Here is a 16,794-nt window from a genome sequence, read left to right on the forward strand (position 1 = left end):
GGGTAAATGACATACTTAGAATGTTGTATTAAAATACTGGCCAATCATGACTGAATTTACGTTGCATATTCGAATATCCAGTATTCTATCACATATTATGAGTATCTCAATTACCAAATCAATTATTTTAAAATTAAAATTAGGTATTTCGCAAATAAAAGTAAGTACTTCAAAATGTTCCATGTTTAGTGATCGAGCAAAACTTTCATTGTAAAATTCTTAGTGATCGAGCAAAACTTCAAAATGTTCAATGCTTAGTTGCGAATTTTTTTTAAAAAAAATAAAGAAAATATCTAAATAAAATGAACATGTCATCCAAATGCATCTTGGATAGAATGTGAGCATTTGATGAACTTACGTTGCATATTCGAATTTTCAGTATTTTAATACTCATTCTGAGTATCTCATTTACCAAATCAAGTATTTTAAAATTGAAATTAGGTATTTCGCAAGTAAAACTAAGTACTTGACAAAGTTCAATGCTTAGTTGCGAAATTATTTTTTTAACAATAAAAAAAATAATTAAATGAAATGAACATGTCATCCAAATAGATCTTGGATGGAAATGCGAGCATTTGGTGAACTTGCGTTGTATATTCGAATATCCGGTTTTTTATACACATTCTGAGTATTTCATTTACTAAATCAAGTATTTTAAAAATTAAAATTAAGTATTTCACAACTAAAAGTAATTATTTCAAAAAATTCAATTAGTTGCGACTTTTTTTTAAATGCATATTCGAATATCCAGTTTTTTAATATACATTCTGAGTATTTCATTTACAAAATCAAATATTTTAAAATTGAAATTAATTATTTCACAAGTAAAACTAAGTATTTCAAAAAATTCAATTAGTTGCGAATTTGTTTCTTTTAAATGCATATTTGAATATCCAGTTTTTAATACACATTATGAGTATTTCATCTACTAAATCAAGTATTTTAAAATTAAAATTAAGTATTTCACAAGTAAAACTAAGTATTTAAAAAATTCAATTAGTTGCGAATTTTTTTTTTAAATGCATATTCGAATATCCAATTTTTTAATACACATTCTGAGTATTTCATTTACTAAATCAAGTATTTTAAAATGAAATGAACATGTCATCCAAATGTATCTTGAAAGGAAATGCGAGCATTTGGTGAACTTACGTTACATATTCGAATATCCAGTATTTTAATACAACATTCTAAGTATTTCATTTACCCCTCGCTAAACTACTTAATTGGTTCGACAATGATCTATGCTTTCGACGAGATTTCATATCCAATTGAACACGCCCTCTCAAGCTATGTCAAACTAATTCAACTCAGTGAAGTAATTAAATCTCTTTAATTATTTATCAAGGGTGAATTGCATGTCGTTTTATTAAATCCACTAGCTTTCGACATACTGAACTATGAGTATCGACGTATATCCGACTTCATATTTATCTGTAAATTTTAAATACACGGATTAAGTTACTTGTTCCTATCACGGGATATTCTCTTAAAGAACATTGTCCGGAAATCTTCAAATCTTCGCTCTAAGCCTTTTTTCTTTTTCAAAGCTTTGTGGCTGCTGAAAAGTCCTTGAACATGTCATCCAAATGCATCTTGGATGGAAACGTGAGCACTTGGTGAATTTACGCTACATATTCGAATATCCAGTATTTTAATACTCATTATGAGTATCTCATCTACCAAATCAAGTATTTTAAAACTGAAATTAATTATTTCGCAGATAAAACTAAGTACTTGAAAAAGTTCAATACTTAGTTGCGAATTTTTTTTAAAAAAAATAAAGAAAATATATAAATAAAATGAACATGTCATCCAAATGCATATTGGATAGAATGCGAGCATTTGGTGAACTTACGTTGCATATTCGAATTTCAGTATTTTAATACTCATTCTGAGTATCTCATTTACCAAATCAAGTATTTTAAAATTGAAATTAGGTATTTCGCAAGTAAAACTAGGTACTTGAAAAAGTTCAATGCTTAGTTGCGAATTTGATTTTTAACAAAAAATAAATAATTAAATGAAATAAACATTTCATCCAAATGAATCTTGGATGGAAATGCGAGCATTTGGTGAACTTGCGTTGTATATTCGAATATCCAGTTTTTTAATACACATTCTGAGTATTTCATTTACAAAATCAAGTATTTTAAAATTGAAATTAATTATTTCACAAGTAAAACTAAGTATTTCAAAAAATTCAATTAGTTGCGAATTTGTTTTTTTTTTTTTTAAATGCATATTCGAATATCTAGCTTTTTAATACACATTCTGAGTATTTCATTTACTAAATCAAGTATTTTAAAATTAAAATTAAGTATTTCACAAGTAAAACTAAGTATTTCAAAAAATTCAATTAGTTGCGATTTTTTTTTTAAATGTTTATTCGAATATCCAGTTTTTTAATACACATTCTGAGTATTTCATTTACTAAATCAAGTATTTTAAAATTACAATTAAGTATTTCACAAATAAAACTAAGTATTTCAAAAAATTCAATTAGTTACGAATTTATTTTTGTTTTTTAAATGCATATTCGAATATCCAGCTTTTTAATACACATTCTGAGTATTTCATTTAATAAATCAAATATTTTAAAATTAAAATTAAGTATTTCATAAGTAAAACTAAGTATTTCAAAAATTCAATTATTTGCGAATTTGTTTTTTTTTAAATGCATATTTGAATATCCAGTTTTTAATACACATTCTGAGTATTTCATTTTCTAAATCAAGTAGTTTTAAAATTAAAAGTAAGTATTTCACAAGTAAAACTAAGTATTTCAAAAAATTCAGTTAGTTACGATTTTTTTTTTAAAATGCATATTCGAATATCCAGCTTTTTAATAGACATTCTGAGTATTTCATTTACTAAATCAAGTATTTTAAAATTTAAATTAAGTATTTCACAAATAAAACTAAGTATTTCAAAAAATTCAATTAGTTGCGAATTTGTTTTTGTTTTTTAAATGCATATTCGAATATCCAGCTTTTTAATATACATTCTGAGTATTTCATTTAATAAATCAAGTATTTTAAAATTAAAATTAAGTATTTCATAAGTAAAACTAAGTATTTCAAAAATTCAATTAGTTGCGAATTTGTTTTTTTTTTTAAAATGCATATTCGAATATCCAGTTTTTAATACACATTCTGAGTATTTCATTTTCTAAATCAAGTAGTTTTAAAATTAAAAGTAAGTATTTCCCAAGTAAAACTAAGTATTTCAAAAAATTCAGTTTGTTACGATTTTTTTTTAAAATGCATATTCGAATATCCAGCTTTTTAATACACATTCTGAGTATTTCATTTATTAAATCAAGTATTTTAAAATTTAAATTAAGTATTTCATAAGTAAAACTAAGTATTTCAAAAAATTCAATTAGTTGCGTAAAGTTTTTTTTTTTAAAATGCATACTCGAATATCCAGGTTTTTAATACACATTCTGAGTATTTCATTTACTAAATCAAGTATTTTAAAATTGAAATTAAGTATTTTACAAGTAAAACTAAGTATTTCAAAAAATTCAATTAGTTGCGGTTTTTATTTAAATGCATATTCGAATATCCAGTTTTTAATAAACATTCTGAGTATTTCATTTACTAAATCATGTATTTTAAAATTGAAATTAAGTATTTCATAAGTAAAACTAAGTATTTCAAAAAATTCAATTAGTTGTGAATTTGTTTTTTTTTTAATAAAAAATATTTAAATTAAATATACAAGTCATCCAAATGAATCGGGATTGATGAGTGGAAAGAGAAGATTTGCAACCAAAATAAGTATTTATATACTTTTTTTATTAATTGAAAGGGTAAAAATGTAAAAATGCATGAAATATGTAGTAAAAGCTAAGTTGGTGTTTTGTCAGGTACTAAATTTAAAAAAAAAACTGTTGGGTACTGAATCTTAAATTAATCTTGCACAGATGTATTTTTCTACAAATTACCCTTACTTAAATAAAAAAAATTCAATATTCCCAAAATTTTATAACAAATAATTATTTTTCAAAATTCATACTTATTCAATTTTCAGTTATTACAAATAGAAAAATCACAAAACAAACCCAATAATAATTGCACATCAATAATCATCAAACATTTCAATCAATTGATTATTATTCCAAAAATCTCAACAATAGATTTTTAGGGTAAAAATTCAAATTCAAAAATCATATACATCATAAGACAATATTATTGCAACAAGAATAATCACAACTAAATATCAACATAATTTTAGAGTCATAGAATTTTTATCTCAAAGATGCATAATTTCATAACATGCGATAATAAATCAACCAATACACAGTAATGAATTATGATTTGTGGGAGTTGTTTTATTTTTAATTTTTAAACATTAGATTAAAAAAAATTGTTTTATTTTTAATATGGGTTGAAAAAAATTTAAAATTTTAAAACACTAACTTTTAAAAAAAAAAAAAAAATAGGTGGGGCTTGGGCGATGCCCAAAGGGTGGCTCCGCCGCTGGCAAGAAATCTGAGATAAATCGCCAGTGAAATGTTTTTTTTAGTACAATTTGGAAAACAACTTTTTGACGTGGATCCGAACACACATATTTACTATTTATGTCACTACTCAAACATTAGAGATTTTATAATGCTACCCTTTTCAAGCCAACGGTGAGACTTTGCCCTCCTGTGCCATCAAAATTGTTCTACAATTAAATTGGTTATTTAGTTAAATCGATTGTTTTAAAAACATCAGTTAATTAGGTTAAGTGGGTTCTTGTTTTGATTATTTCTTTTTTTCCAAAATCAAGCAGAGGGTGAAACAAAGTGAACTAAGATTTGGTCAGAGAGGTGACTTCTCTTGCTAAGCATACATATTCTTGTAAAGTTGGTCATGAAAATTAGTTACTCCAATCGTTCTGAAGAGGAAGCGATGTGCAGAGAAGGATAATTCTTGGGAGAGATGAGACAGACTGGAGAATACGAATGATGGCTAGTTCAGGAGAGGAGTTTGGTAATAAGTTATTGATGCCTACTAATGGTGGTCCAAGGGTGAAACGACCCTCAAAGTCGAGATTAGTGGAATCAAAGGCCAGCGTTAAGCTGGCTAGACCCCGGAACAGAAGCTATTCTAGCACTAACTTCATTCACGAGACAGTATCGGTCAAGACAGTAATACTGTAGAAATCAAGTTGAATTCAATGATTCAGAACTTGAGGCCTAAATGATTCAGAACTCGATCCAGCATTACAATAAAATCGAGAAAGTTCAGCAATATTTGTCTAATCACCTTGTGTTGTGCTACTGATTTGTGTTCCTCGAAAAGTATCAAGAACACAGCAAATTAGCAACACACCAGGTGCCATCTTTTTCAGGCGCATGCACAAAAGAAAGTGCAAAAGCACATAAACAAAACAGAACAAGTTTCTTGCCACTAATTTTTTTTTTTGGTAAAATGAACAGAAGTAACACGAGGTGTGAATGTGATACTTGTGGTGATTGATAATCAAAACTTAAAAGCAATCTTCAAGTAAAATATGACGTAGCATCCAAACATTTGGACATCTTAATTACAGAAATTTATTCTATTAGATTAGATACACAGGATATAGATGCTCAAGTCGATCACTCGCAACATAAAAAGCCACATATGACATGGCATCGAAGAAGATTAACATGACAGAAAACCCCTCCATTTTCCAAACTTACGCATGATTTCAGATGGGGTGGTTAAACACAGAATCTGAGAGTGAGATTCTCTGGTGTGCAAAAAAGATTTCTTTAATCAGTGACCAGAACTTTGTGGCAGACGAAAGGAACCTCCAGCATAAAGCATTTGGTAAACTGGTCTTATCCTTAAGGTAAGTATTATGCTCAATATTGTTCCCAACCCACAAAGCCCGGCTAAAACTAGAAACGTGATCCTAAAGCAATGTGGGCCTATGCAAGAAGAACTTTGCTGCTTTGCAGCTTCGGCATCATATATATGGCCAGCAAGAAAAGCTGAGAATAGAAATGCACCAGCAGGATTTCCCAGCAGCATGAAGTTGAAAATGATGCCGAAATGTCTCAAGCCAAAGAGTTCGGACGCAGTTGGAATCATTACGCCAAACTGGACGCCAAAGCAAATTCCAAGCAATGCTGTTCCAGAATACAGGGTGCCATTCAGAGCTGAGGCGTATAGGAGAAATGTTAAGATCATGATAAACTGTGTTATTGTCATCCAAAATGTCCGAGGAATTGTCTTTGATCTACAATTGTTGTCAAAATGAAAAGGCCTTAGAAAGATTGATACAAAGAGTAAAGAATGACACGAAAATATGACGCCGTATATTACAAAAATTAAGTGGAAAATGTTGTCAAGTACACGTCTAGACTAGAATTGCATGCATTTAAAGTAGGATGGTGCTGGCTCTCATAACACTATATAGAAAATTAGAAATTTGACACAACTTGGATTTGCATCATAATTTTTGAAATGGTGAACTTGTTCGACAAAGAGAATATCACAGCACAAACTTTCTTCACCATTTAACTTATTTTCTTGAAAAGATAACGCAGGAGTATCAAAGGAAGAGACAACACAAAGCAACTACTTGGTTTGCCCACAAGGCCTGCATGCATGGCAAAGTGTTCAAAGGGCCAACAATCTTATTTTTGTTTTTTATCATCATTTTTTTTTATCTCAGTTACAACCCCTTTCATATTTATGTCGAATTTTTATTTATCTTCCGGATCACATATTATAATCCCGAGTCCCGACAATAGGAAATGTGATGGATCGGTCATAACACCTGCGAAGGTACTTCAAACATAATATTCTCCATGAACTGCAATAACTCAGGTTCTAAGAATGTAAACACCGATGAACTAAATCGAGTTTGGTTGTATACCAAGCGGAAAATACTCGAAGTAATCCTTCGTTAAGAAAGCTGTTAAATTTAAAAATCGTTTAACTTGTGTAAACTAAATAACTGAAAAGCGAAGGATCAGTTCTTGCATGTATCGATTTAGAGAACTGAACTGATAACAGCTCGAACTTATCAAATCAGTTTGAAAACGACAGTTAACCAGTTAAATACACAAGATATGTTTATGGATGTTCGGAAACTTCAACTGCTTCTACGTCACCCATTCTACCTCCTCGGGTAGGATCCATTAGAAGATTTTGATTTATACAACATTTTGTACAAACTCACTCAGCTTAGGACTTACACTACTGCCTAATCTGAGCTCCTAACCTAGACTGAAGGCAGCACCTTTCATCCAACACTTATTTAATGTTTGTGTGTCAAAGACTACATACACAAGTTTATTGTATTTGTGCAAGACCCACTCAGCTATTCTATCAGCTCAACTTTCTATATATATGTGAGTGGTGGTGTGTGTGTGAACTGATCTCTGAATACAACACGAATCTCACACACAGAGGGAAATATGTTTCTAATCTAAGCAGATAAGAATGTTGAAATGTTCTTTCTGAGCTGATTGCTTCTTGTACGCTGATAGGAATTGAGCGTGCCTTTTCTTCTATTTTTTCACTCTTTTTGCTGATGGTCTTGGTCTGTATTTATAGCAGCAAGATGACCGTACATCAAGACTCATCAAATATGTTCATTGCATCTGAATCCGTTCATTGAAATTTGTGTCTCGACTTTTCTGACACGCATTCAAGAAAGCTTCGTCTTTAACCTCTGCTACAACGTACATTATTGTACTATTGATAGTACATATGCTTTTCCTATTACGCACAGCTGGATTCCATTAGATAAGCTTATCGTGTTCTGCAAATTGATTGATTCCTAACTGATGCTCTGAACTGCTCAGTTAAACTTGTTTGGTGAAATCAGTTACCTTGTCAGCTGAACTGATTTCTCTTATTCAGTTGAACTGGTCAGTTGGGCTCTTCATCAGCTGAAATCTTCATCAGCTGGCCGGGCTTCTGAAGGGCTTCTGCTGAACCAGAACTGTTCTTAATATTTCAGTTGGACTGGTTCAGTTCAGATATTCAGTTGGCGCTTTCAGTTTACGTCTCGATAGCTTTAGTTTTGACTTGGTAACTGATCAGCTCGAAGTCTGATCAGTTTCAGCTTTTCTGCACACTTTAGTAAATCATTATAAACAAAATAACAAGTTTCGTTAACATCAAAATTAATATTGCGAACATGAAATGTTCCAACAATCTCTCTCCTTTTAATGATCACAAAACTTCGACACATAAAGCGATTTAAAATTTTAAAATTTAAAACTTAAAACTGATTCTCCTTCTTTGTGAGAATCAAAAACATTTAAAAACTAAAATAAAAATAGTTTAAAAACATTTTTCAGCTCAAGGGATCTTTTAAAAGAAAACTCCCCATCAACAGCTGAATAATAAAAAATTGAGTTTTAAAAACTTTCATTTCGAGGGATAAGAAATCTCCCTCTCAAGAACTGAATTAAAAATTTCTTTTAAAAATATAATCATATAAGCTTAAAATAAATTAGTGCTCTTTTAATCATTTAAGCAGTTTAGACAAGAAATCTGAATATATCAGTTTAGTCGCATAGAAACTTAACTGGATAAACATGATTTTTATTTAATCAAATAAACTTCCCTTGTTTTATACATTTAAGTACATCATCAGTTGTAAGGAAAATTGCATTTACAATAGCATATTTTAAACATCAAATATCAATCAGCTTATGCATGACAGAACTGGATATACCAACAACTGGTTATCTTGACCGCTTGAAATGCTTCAACGATCTCGAGTCTCTTTGCCAGAAAATCAGCTAATTTGCCTTGAACTTGATCTCTTTGTTGGCTAACTAGTCGAGCTGACTCAAACTGGACTCAACTAATGTTGAACCGCATTGATCATCTATTTGATCTGATATGACAACGAAGCGGCGGTATACTGCTGATGATTATGCTTCACTTTAATCATCCAACATCTCACCATAGCTAGGTTTCGTCTGTTGATCAGCTAAACTGGTAGGCTGACAGCTGAAATCTTGTCCACTGATCAGCTTAGCTATTCTGCTGTCAGTTTGGACTCAAAAATCCTACAAGCTGATTAAAGCCCCAAAGCTTGGAGTCGAGAAAAGTGGCTACAACGTTAGTTGCAGAACCAACCCTCTCTACTCTTCGCAATGAGTGATAAATAAGGATTTTAAAATAGTTTTGAAAATAATATAAAATACTTTTAAATAGCATTTAAAAGTATTTTTAAGTAAAATAATTTTTAAACAACTTTCAAATGTCCTTCTTAGAACAGCTAGCTCTGATACCAATTGATGGATCGGTCTTAACACCTGCGAAGGTACTTCAAACACGATATTCTCCATGAACTACAATAGCTCGTGTTCTAAGAATGTAAACACCGATGAACTAAATCGAGTTTGGTTTTATACCAAGCGGAAAATACTCAAAGTAATCATTCGTTAAGAAAGTAATAATCCTTTTAAATTGTGTAAACTGAATAACTGAAAGCGAAGGATCAGTTATTGCATGTATCAGTTCAGTTATGGTGAGAATTGAACTGATAACAGCTCGAACTGATCAAATCAGTTTGAAAACGATAGTTAAACAGTTATACACAAGATATCTTTATGGATGTTCGGAGACTTCAACTGCTCCTATGTCACCCATTTTACCTCATCGGGTAGGATCCACTAGAAAACTTTGATTTATACAACACTTTGTACAAACTCACTCAGCTTAGGACTGACACTACTGCTCAATCTGAACTCCTAGCCTAGACTGAAGACAACACCTTTCATCCAACACTAGTTTAACGTCTGTGTATCAAAGACTACACACACAAGTTTATTGTCTTTGTGCAAGACCGGAAGACCCACTCAGTTATTCTATCAGCTCAACTTTTTGTATATATGTGAGTGGTGGTGTATGTGTGTGAGAACTGATCTTTGAATACTACACGAAAGTGTTCTCACACACTGAGGGAAATATGCTTCTAATCTAAGCTTCTAACATGCTGAAGTATTCCCTCTGAGCTGATTGCTTCTTGTAAGCTGATATGAATTAAGTGAGCATTTTCTTCTATTTTATTACACGATCTTTTTGCTGATGGTCTTGGTCTGTATTTATAGCAGCAAGGTGACCGTACATCAAAACTCATCAAATATGTTCGTTGCTGCTGAATTTGTTCATTGAAATTTGTGTCTCGACTTTTATGACATGCATTCAAGAACGCTTCGTCTTTAACCTCTGCTGCAACGTCTATTATTGTACTATTGATAGTACATAGGCTTTTCCTAGTACACACAGCTGGATTCCATTAGATAAGCTTGTCGCGTTCTGCAAACTGATTGATTCCTAACTGATGCTCTGAACTAGTCAATTGAACTGATTTGGTGAAATCAGTTGGCTTGTCAGTTGAACCGGTTTGGTGAAATCAGTTGGCTTGTCAACTGAACTGATTTCTCTGATTCAGTTGAACTGATCAGTTGGGCTCTTCAACAGTTGAACTCTTCATCAGCTGACCGGGCCTCTGAAGGTCTGTGCTGAACCACCTATCAACTGAACAATCAGTTGAACTGTTCTTAATATTTTAGTTGGACAAGTTCAGTTTGGATAATCAGTCGGCGCTTTCAGTTTACGTCTCAATAGCTTTAGTTTTAAATTGATAACTGATCAGCTCGAAGTCTGAGCAGTTTCAGCTTTCTGCGCACTTTGGTAAACCATTAGAAACAAAATAACAAGTTTTGTTAACATCAAAATTAAGATTGCAAACATGAAATGTTCTGACAAAATGTGACTTATTTTTAAATATATAAACCAAACAAACACTGGGAAAAGCAATATGCAAGAATCAATAACCATAATGGGGGGAGGGGAGGGATTTCTACATGTCTTCCCCACATTTTCAGAATCCAAGATGATTATTTACCTAACCAGTTCAAAGCTCTCAATATTCGCACTTCTGGGAAGAAAATCAAAAGATGCATCAAGAAGATACATTTTACGAGATTTCTAGCAATTTCACATATTAAAAAAAACAACAAACAAAAGACAGCAATTCTATTACCTCACAAAGTGTTCAGAAACAGCTCCAGCCCCTAGGCGGCCCAAAAAATTACAAAAGCTGAACAAACTTAACAACGTAGTTGCATCACTGACACCAAGCGAAACCCCAATTTGTGCCAAATTATTAAGGACCGTTACTCCAGAACCAACTCCAACAAAGTAAACAAACCATAGAAGCCAGAAGTCTGCCTTTACCACAGCTTCACGAAATTTGAAGTCTTCTCCTCTTCTCGGTCTTCTTTTCTTCTTTACTGCTCCCTCACCCACAGCAAGAAGTAAATCTATTTCTGAAACATCTTCAGACTCGTAAAAACTTCCAAGATGCGTTGCCGACGATGATGGTGTCAACAAAGGATCCGCCGGATTTAAATCAGTATCTCCAGAGACTATATCCGCAGGCTGGGGAGGTTTCTTATGATTTGCAGGAAACAGGGTCATTTTTAGAGGAATCGCCAAAGGAGCCATCAAAAGTATAATCATTATAGCAAGAATTATATAGGAGATGACGTTTCCAAGGAACAAGAGGTTTTTTAAAATTGTCGTCGTGAGAAGATAAATGGCAAGTGAGATACTAGCTCCTTGGGTGAAAAGAAAATGGGCATGCTCATACGAGTCTTCTCCAGAAGCTGGGGTGCAAGGGCGAATAAAGTACATCATTGCCAAACCTGTAGTGGGGATGCCTAGTGTTAAGAGTAGCAGCAAACTTGAATCTGACCCATTAAGGACCATAGTGTACACCTCTGTGAAAACTGCAGCACTTAAACCACCATAGCCTTTGAGTACACCCGCAACAGTACCCCTACTGAGAGGAAAGTTCCTCATGTTGGTAACAAGAACAGCTGTGGCCAGCCATGCGCTACTGTTGGCTCCAATGCATAGCGCCAACCACAGCTATTATGGTTATCAAATGGTCAGGATCCATGAAATGAATTAAATGAGCAATTGAAGAACAAAGTATCAAAATTTTTGAACATATTTTGAAGAAAAAAATCACTTATAATAGGTAACCAAGTTGATCAACCCGGGACAACTATTGATTTATGGATGACGTGTTTGTTTTCACCTTTATTCAGCCAAGGGGATAAGTAGAGATCATATATTGTGATTGAACTATGCTTATTAGACTTTTCTTTGCAGGGACTCTCATTGCCAAACATGGTTCCTTCCAACAAGAGGAGAGGAGGGAGGGGTTGACTTATTCTAGGGATACAGAGATCTTCGGTTCAAGTGCTACTTATCATTTACTAGTTTCGCTTCCAAGAATTTCTCCAACTACTACTATGGTTGGATTTAGCAAGCCTTTTTCCGATAAGTAGATCTATTTTTAGCCTTCACAAAACATTAATTCACTCTATCTTAGACATACTTGTCTGAGTAGGGCTTACGTGGGGAAGACAAACAGCCACTCAAAGCACATAATTTTGAAATTTCACGTGTAAATGAATAAACGCCGAAGGTTAGATCATTCGAAAGTCTTTAAAATTACCGACACATAAGCACACATTTAAAATCACGCAAAAAATAAAAATCCAGATTTCAACAGTTCCCAACCAAAAGAGCCAATCGAACAAAAGCACACAAATCATGTTCAGAAATACTCTCAGTAACCTTAAAGCCGAAACTTTATAAAGATCCAAGTTTTGAGATGAAAATTAAACAAGTTAAAAGTACCAAGCAACAACCACCAAACGAACACAAGCACACAAATCATGCCAAATTACAAATCCCAGTAACTCTGAAAAACTAAAACTTCAAAAAGATCCAATCACTGAGACAAGAGCCAACGAACTTACCACCCAATAAGGCACCGACTGAACAGTCTGACTAACAGCAAGCCAAAGAACACCATAACCCAAGAAAGCAGCGAAGACACCAACAAGAAGAACAGCCCAAGGAGGCAACTTATTGCAAACAATTCCTGCAAGAATCCCCACATTTTCCCCAATATCATTGGCCACCCCAAGGATGGTTAGCTGGTGCTGATTGAAACCCAGAACGGATTTCAGTGAAGGAGAGTACAAAGGAAAAGTGGATGCATTTCCCGCTGCTATTTGGATCCAAACCGCGGCACCCAAACCAACCCATGGTGGTCTTGTGCCTTGCTTCAACCCTACCATTATTTTTTTTCAGATTTTTTGGGAGATGGAAAAGATTTTGTAGAATCTTGGACCGACGTTTCAAAAGTTCGGCTGAAAAAGTGAACGAACGCAAAGTTTGAAAAGCGTGACCGTGAGTGTTGAGTTGAGGAGAGTCTATTAATTGACATGTGTCCCTTTTTATTTATTATTTGTTTTTATTTGCTACCAGTCAATTTTTTAAAATTCATAAAACTATATTATATTTTAAATTAAAATATTATTTTTATTTTAAAAATATATCGGATTCACTCGTTTTCACGAAAATAAATCCGTGAAAACTTCTTACAATAAATCTACCTTCTTAGTTGTTCTTTTTTATTTTTCCACATTTTACTTAAATATTATATTGATATATTATTGATGATCCATAGATACATGTTATTCATTAAGTTTTTCTTTATAAAATTTAACTAAAATACATATTTTACCTCCTTATAAAAAATGATTTTTTTTGAACGGAAATCATAAATATTATTAAAAATCAAGAGAATTACAGTCTACATTCAAGACATCAAGAATAAAATCTGGAGGAGAATTCCAGATCGAGGGACGAGCATAGAACCAAGATGTCCTAGCAAGATTGTGTGCCACCTTGTTTGGTTGTCTCCGGGTAAAACAGACACTGAACGATGGTCTTTGATGAAGGACTTCACGACACTCTGAGATAATGACACCAAATTCTGAGTTATCTTCTCTTTCCGAGCTTATTGCCTCAACTACTGTTTTAGAATCTGACTCAAATATTACATCTTGAATATTCATGACTTCTATCCAGCTAAGTGCTTCCTTGAACGCCATTGCTTCTGCATCTTTAATTCCTACGCTTTCGGAGAAACAATTTGTTTTTGCTGAAATAAATAGGCCATCTGAGTCTTGAAGGACCATTCCCACACCGATGTTCCTTGAGCCATTCTGTACCGATGCATCAACATTGCATTTTAGAGCTGGAGCTCGTGGTTTTTTCCATGTACTACCCTCCCCATCATGTTGGTTTGTTCTATCCTGAGTTCCTTCAATTCTACGTACCGCTTTCCAATCCGTTAAGAGTTGTAACGTTGAACTAACCACTAAATCTGCTGATTTGACAGTTATGTTCCAGAGTTTATCATTTCGAGCCCTCCATATGCCCCATAGTACCATTGCTATATTTTCAAGCGTGCTGCCCTCTACTTTCTGGAACATTTTAAACATCCATTGGACGAAACCATCTGCTTCATTGGATAATGAGAATACTTGGTTCCAGTGGCCGATCTCTTCCCAGCAAGCTTTTGCCATTGGACATAAAATGAATTGGTGCCAGGAATTCTCCCATTCGTTTCCACATGTTGCACAACAGATGGGAACCATAACTTGTTTATTTTGGAGGTTTCCACGATTTGGTATAATATCTCTCGCGGAACGCCACAAAAAGACCTTCACCTTAGGTGGGATTTTCAGGTTCCATAGCGTTTTCCAGTCCCCGGGAACCCCGTTACTTTCTCCCAGTCCTAATAGATCATGTGCGCTTTTATATCCTGACCGAACCGTATATTTGCCATTGCTTCCATGATGCCAAATAAGTTTGTCTCCTCCTATGTTTGTGTGTACATGGATGTTCAAAATCTTCTGTACATCTTTATTTTCAAATATGGCAACCAGCAGGTCATGATTCCACTGAGTAGTGAAAGGGATGAATAATTCACTAACCTTCAGTGAGTAAAGCTCTGTAATAGGAGGTGATGATATGTAGAAGTTACTTGGATTACGTAACCAGGGATCTCTCCAAATACTTACTTATATTGTTCCCATTTCCAATTCTCCATCGGACTCCTGTTTTTAGGATATCTCTTGACTGCCACAAGCTACGCCAAATGAAGCTAGGATTGTGACCCAGACTTGCCTCTAAAAAATTCGAATTGGGAAAGTACTCGGATTTTAAGACTCTGGCCATAAGGGAGTTTGGGTTAGCAATGAGATTCCATGCTTGTTTACCCAGCTTTGCCAAGTTAAAATGATGCAGATTTCTGAACTCCATACCCCCATTTATCTACGCAACACATAGACGGTCCCAACTTAACCATTTTATGCCTCTATTGCCGCTTGAGTTAGAGCCCCACCAGAACGAGTTCATCATGCGTTGTAGTTCCTCTGTAGTAGATTTCGGTAGTAAGAACACATTCATGCAGTAAGATGGTAAAGCTTGGGCGACTGCTTCAAGTAGGATCTCCCTCCCTGCTTTTGAAAGAAATTTTCCTTGCCAACCTTGAAATTTCTTCCAAAGTTTTCTTTTCAGGTAGTTGAATATATCTTTTTTCTTTTTGCCAATTAGAGAAGGGAGTCCCAAGTAATTTCCGGATCGCATGTCGTTTGTGATTCCTATGTTTCTGGCTAGTAGCTCCTTTTGGTCCGAATCCATGTTTCCACTAAACATAATCCCCGATTTCATGAGGTTTATCGCCTGGCCTGATGCTTCCTCATAGTCTCGTAACAACTACTTTACAGCCTCGCATTCCCCCTCTTTTGCTTTACAGAAAAGGAGCTACTGGCCAGAAACATAGGAATCTAATATTCAAATTTAAATATTTCATTTTTTATATAGGTTAAATATGTATTTTTAAATTTCATTAAAATTTGGAATTTATCAATGTCCTATTTAATAAAAAGTTCACGAACATATAAAAAAAGTACATGGAATTTAATTTTTATATTCAAAACAAAAGTAAAATAAGTAAACGTAAAAACTAATAAATTTGAAGTTAAAAGTAAATATATTTATTGTACCATTTAATGCAATTAATTTTTTATGATGAATATAAAGTGATTATCATTTTTAATTTTAAAATGTCCGATATTAAAATTCTCAATTTTTTCACAAAATTTGGAAAAAAAATAAAAAAAAGAATGTTTCTTTTTGTGGACGATTGTTGTATTTATGAGGATCATTTAGATATTTTTTACCGAAAAATGTAAATTCTTTGTCGTTTTTAAAATTTATAATTTAGAGTTTTAAATTTTACTATCTAAAATTGAATTCAACCCATCATGATATAATTTTAAATTTACCTAAAATAATTTTTTTATTACAATGTATTTGATTGATTTTTAAATAAACATTATTTTTCATTAATATATTTTGATTTTGTAATGTCACACCGAAGTACAATGTTATTTTTTTTGCTCTTCAGTTTTTACTATTAAACATTATTTATATCGAAATACTTTAAAATATATATATATATAGTATATGTCATATATAATATTTGTAGCTATTTTACACACACGGTATATATGTCTCGATGGTTAATATATATAGTACTTGCATGAAGGATGAAATATATATCTTTGCATCTTCCTAGTGTGTTATCTTCATATTTCAATTTGTCATTTTGTCTCCGAATTTAATGATATATATATATATATATATATATATATATATATATATATATATATATAATTCACTATTAATATTTATTATTGATCAAGTAAACTTTTGTACAATATAAAAAGGAGCAAAAGATTTCTTAGTAATTCTACTAATGTATATTTTTTGTTGAGGATCGAAGTTGAGTTTAGAGGGGGGTTGAATAAACTCTACTCGTTTTTCGTTCTGATGAGGTACTAAAATCCTGTTAAGGATAGTAGTTGATCTTGTACGTATGCTTTCACCTGATCAC

At 32.8% G+C, this 16,794-nt stretch overlaps 1 protein-coding gene across 1 annotated transcript; it reads right to left on the reverse strand.

Moving 5' to 3' along the window:
* Positions 1 to 5,541: 5,541 nt before the first annotated feature.
* LOC140822949 (protein NUCLEAR FUSION DEFECTIVE 4) lies at positions 5,542 to 13,235 on the reverse strand. Its single transcript, XM_073183964.1, has 3 exons — positions 12,797 to 13,235; positions 11,005 to 11,894; positions 5,542 to 6,222 (listed from the first exon to the last, which is right to left on the reverse strand). The coding sequence occupies exons 1-3, from the start codon at positions 13,118 to 13,120 to the stop codon at positions 5,757 to 5,759; spliced, it is 1,680 nt and encodes a 559-aa protein (XP_073040065.1). The 5' UTR covers positions 13,121 to 13,235; the 3' UTR covers positions 5,542 to 5,756.
* Between the last annotated feature and the right edge of the window lie 3,559 nt (positions 13,236 to 16,794).

Source organism: Primulina eburnea, chromosome 2 (assembly GCF_022965805.1).
Source record: "Primulina eburnea isolate SZY01 chromosome 2, ASM2296580v1, whole genome shotgun sequence".
NCBI classification, from domain to species: Eukaryota; Viridiplantae; Streptophyta; class Magnoliopsida; order Lamiales; family Gesneriaceae; genus Primulina; species Primulina eburnea.